Source organism: Vittaforma corneae (genome assembly GCF_000231115.1).
Source record: "Vittaforma corneae ATCC 50505 unplaced genomic scaffold supercont1.101, whole genome shotgun sequence".
In the NCBI taxonomy this organism is placed as follows: Eukaryota; Fungi; Microsporidia; family Nosematidae; genus Vittaforma; species Vittaforma corneae.
The window spans coordinates 1-928 of record NW_006889934.1 but is presented as its reverse complement, the minus strand read 5'-3'; the positions used below and the strand labels follow the sequence as shown (position 1 = coordinate 928).

The following is a 928-nucleotide window of genomic DNA, read 5'->3' as shown; positions in this document are numbered from 1 at the left end:
CCCCACATCCAAGGGCGTCACTGCAATATCAAACACCCGTTCTTTTTCCTGCCCAATCCATCTCTCAACAGTCTTCCTCACTCTGTCCTCCAGACTGCTACCTTCCTGCACCTCCACATCTTCTGTCAGCAAATTGTGCACAAACATCATCTCGGATATCTGTCTGTCCGGACAATACCCAAGCCCCTCACAGATCACATTGATGTTCGGGAAGACCACATCCCCATCACTCTCTTTCGAAAGAGCATTGAGTATGGATCCAAGCAGGTTCTTGGCCAGGCCTGTGTGCTTCTTCTTCATCCTCCACCTCCTGTACTCCTGGTCTGGATTGTAGATGTGGTGTATGAACTCGTCCATTGTTCTCTTGTTGTCGCCAATTATGAACTTGCGGCTGTTCCTCTCCCACATGTCCATAAAGGCGCTTTTGTCATTACCAGCGAGCTTTGATATGTTTCGTTCCCTGGTGTGGCTGTCTTTGTTCTCTGCAATCTTTGTAACAATCTCTGTGATATTCCTATTTCTGGTCTCCCTGTCTACATCTGTCCTGAGCAGTCTTGAAAAGCCCTCTCCATACACTGCCAAAAGGACTCTTCTGTTGGCCTCGATTGTTTCAATGACCTCGGGCCTCAGCCTGTCCCACTCCCTCACAAACATGCTCTCATTCCACAGCTTCATCAATTCTTCCTCGCTGCGTTTAAACTCGGGGACTGACGGCGGTCTGAGTGTTCTCAGCATCTCGAAGTTCCAGTGTATTGGCTTGCTCTTAAGTTCTCTGTACACGTCCTCGACTGAAATTTCATCTTCTTCATACTCAACGCTGTCGTTATCAAGTGCAACACGATCTCCAAATATCGCTCTCAATTTTCTCCATCCCACAGTTCTTTCTCCATCACCAACCTCTGAAATACTATTTCCCATCAAATTCAGG

The 928-nt window shown here is 47.5% G+C and overlaps 1 protein-coding gene across 1 annotated transcript; it reads right to left on the bottom strand.

Moving 5' to 3' along the window:
• VICG_02177 (uncharacterized protein) lies at nt 1–927 on the bottom strand (the record flags this gene model as incomplete). Its single annotated transcript, XM_007605560.1, has 1 exon — nt 1–927. A coding segment is annotated over one exon (927 nt), but the record flags the coding sequence as incomplete, so codon positions are not given.
• Nucleotide 928: the final 1 nt, after the last annotated feature.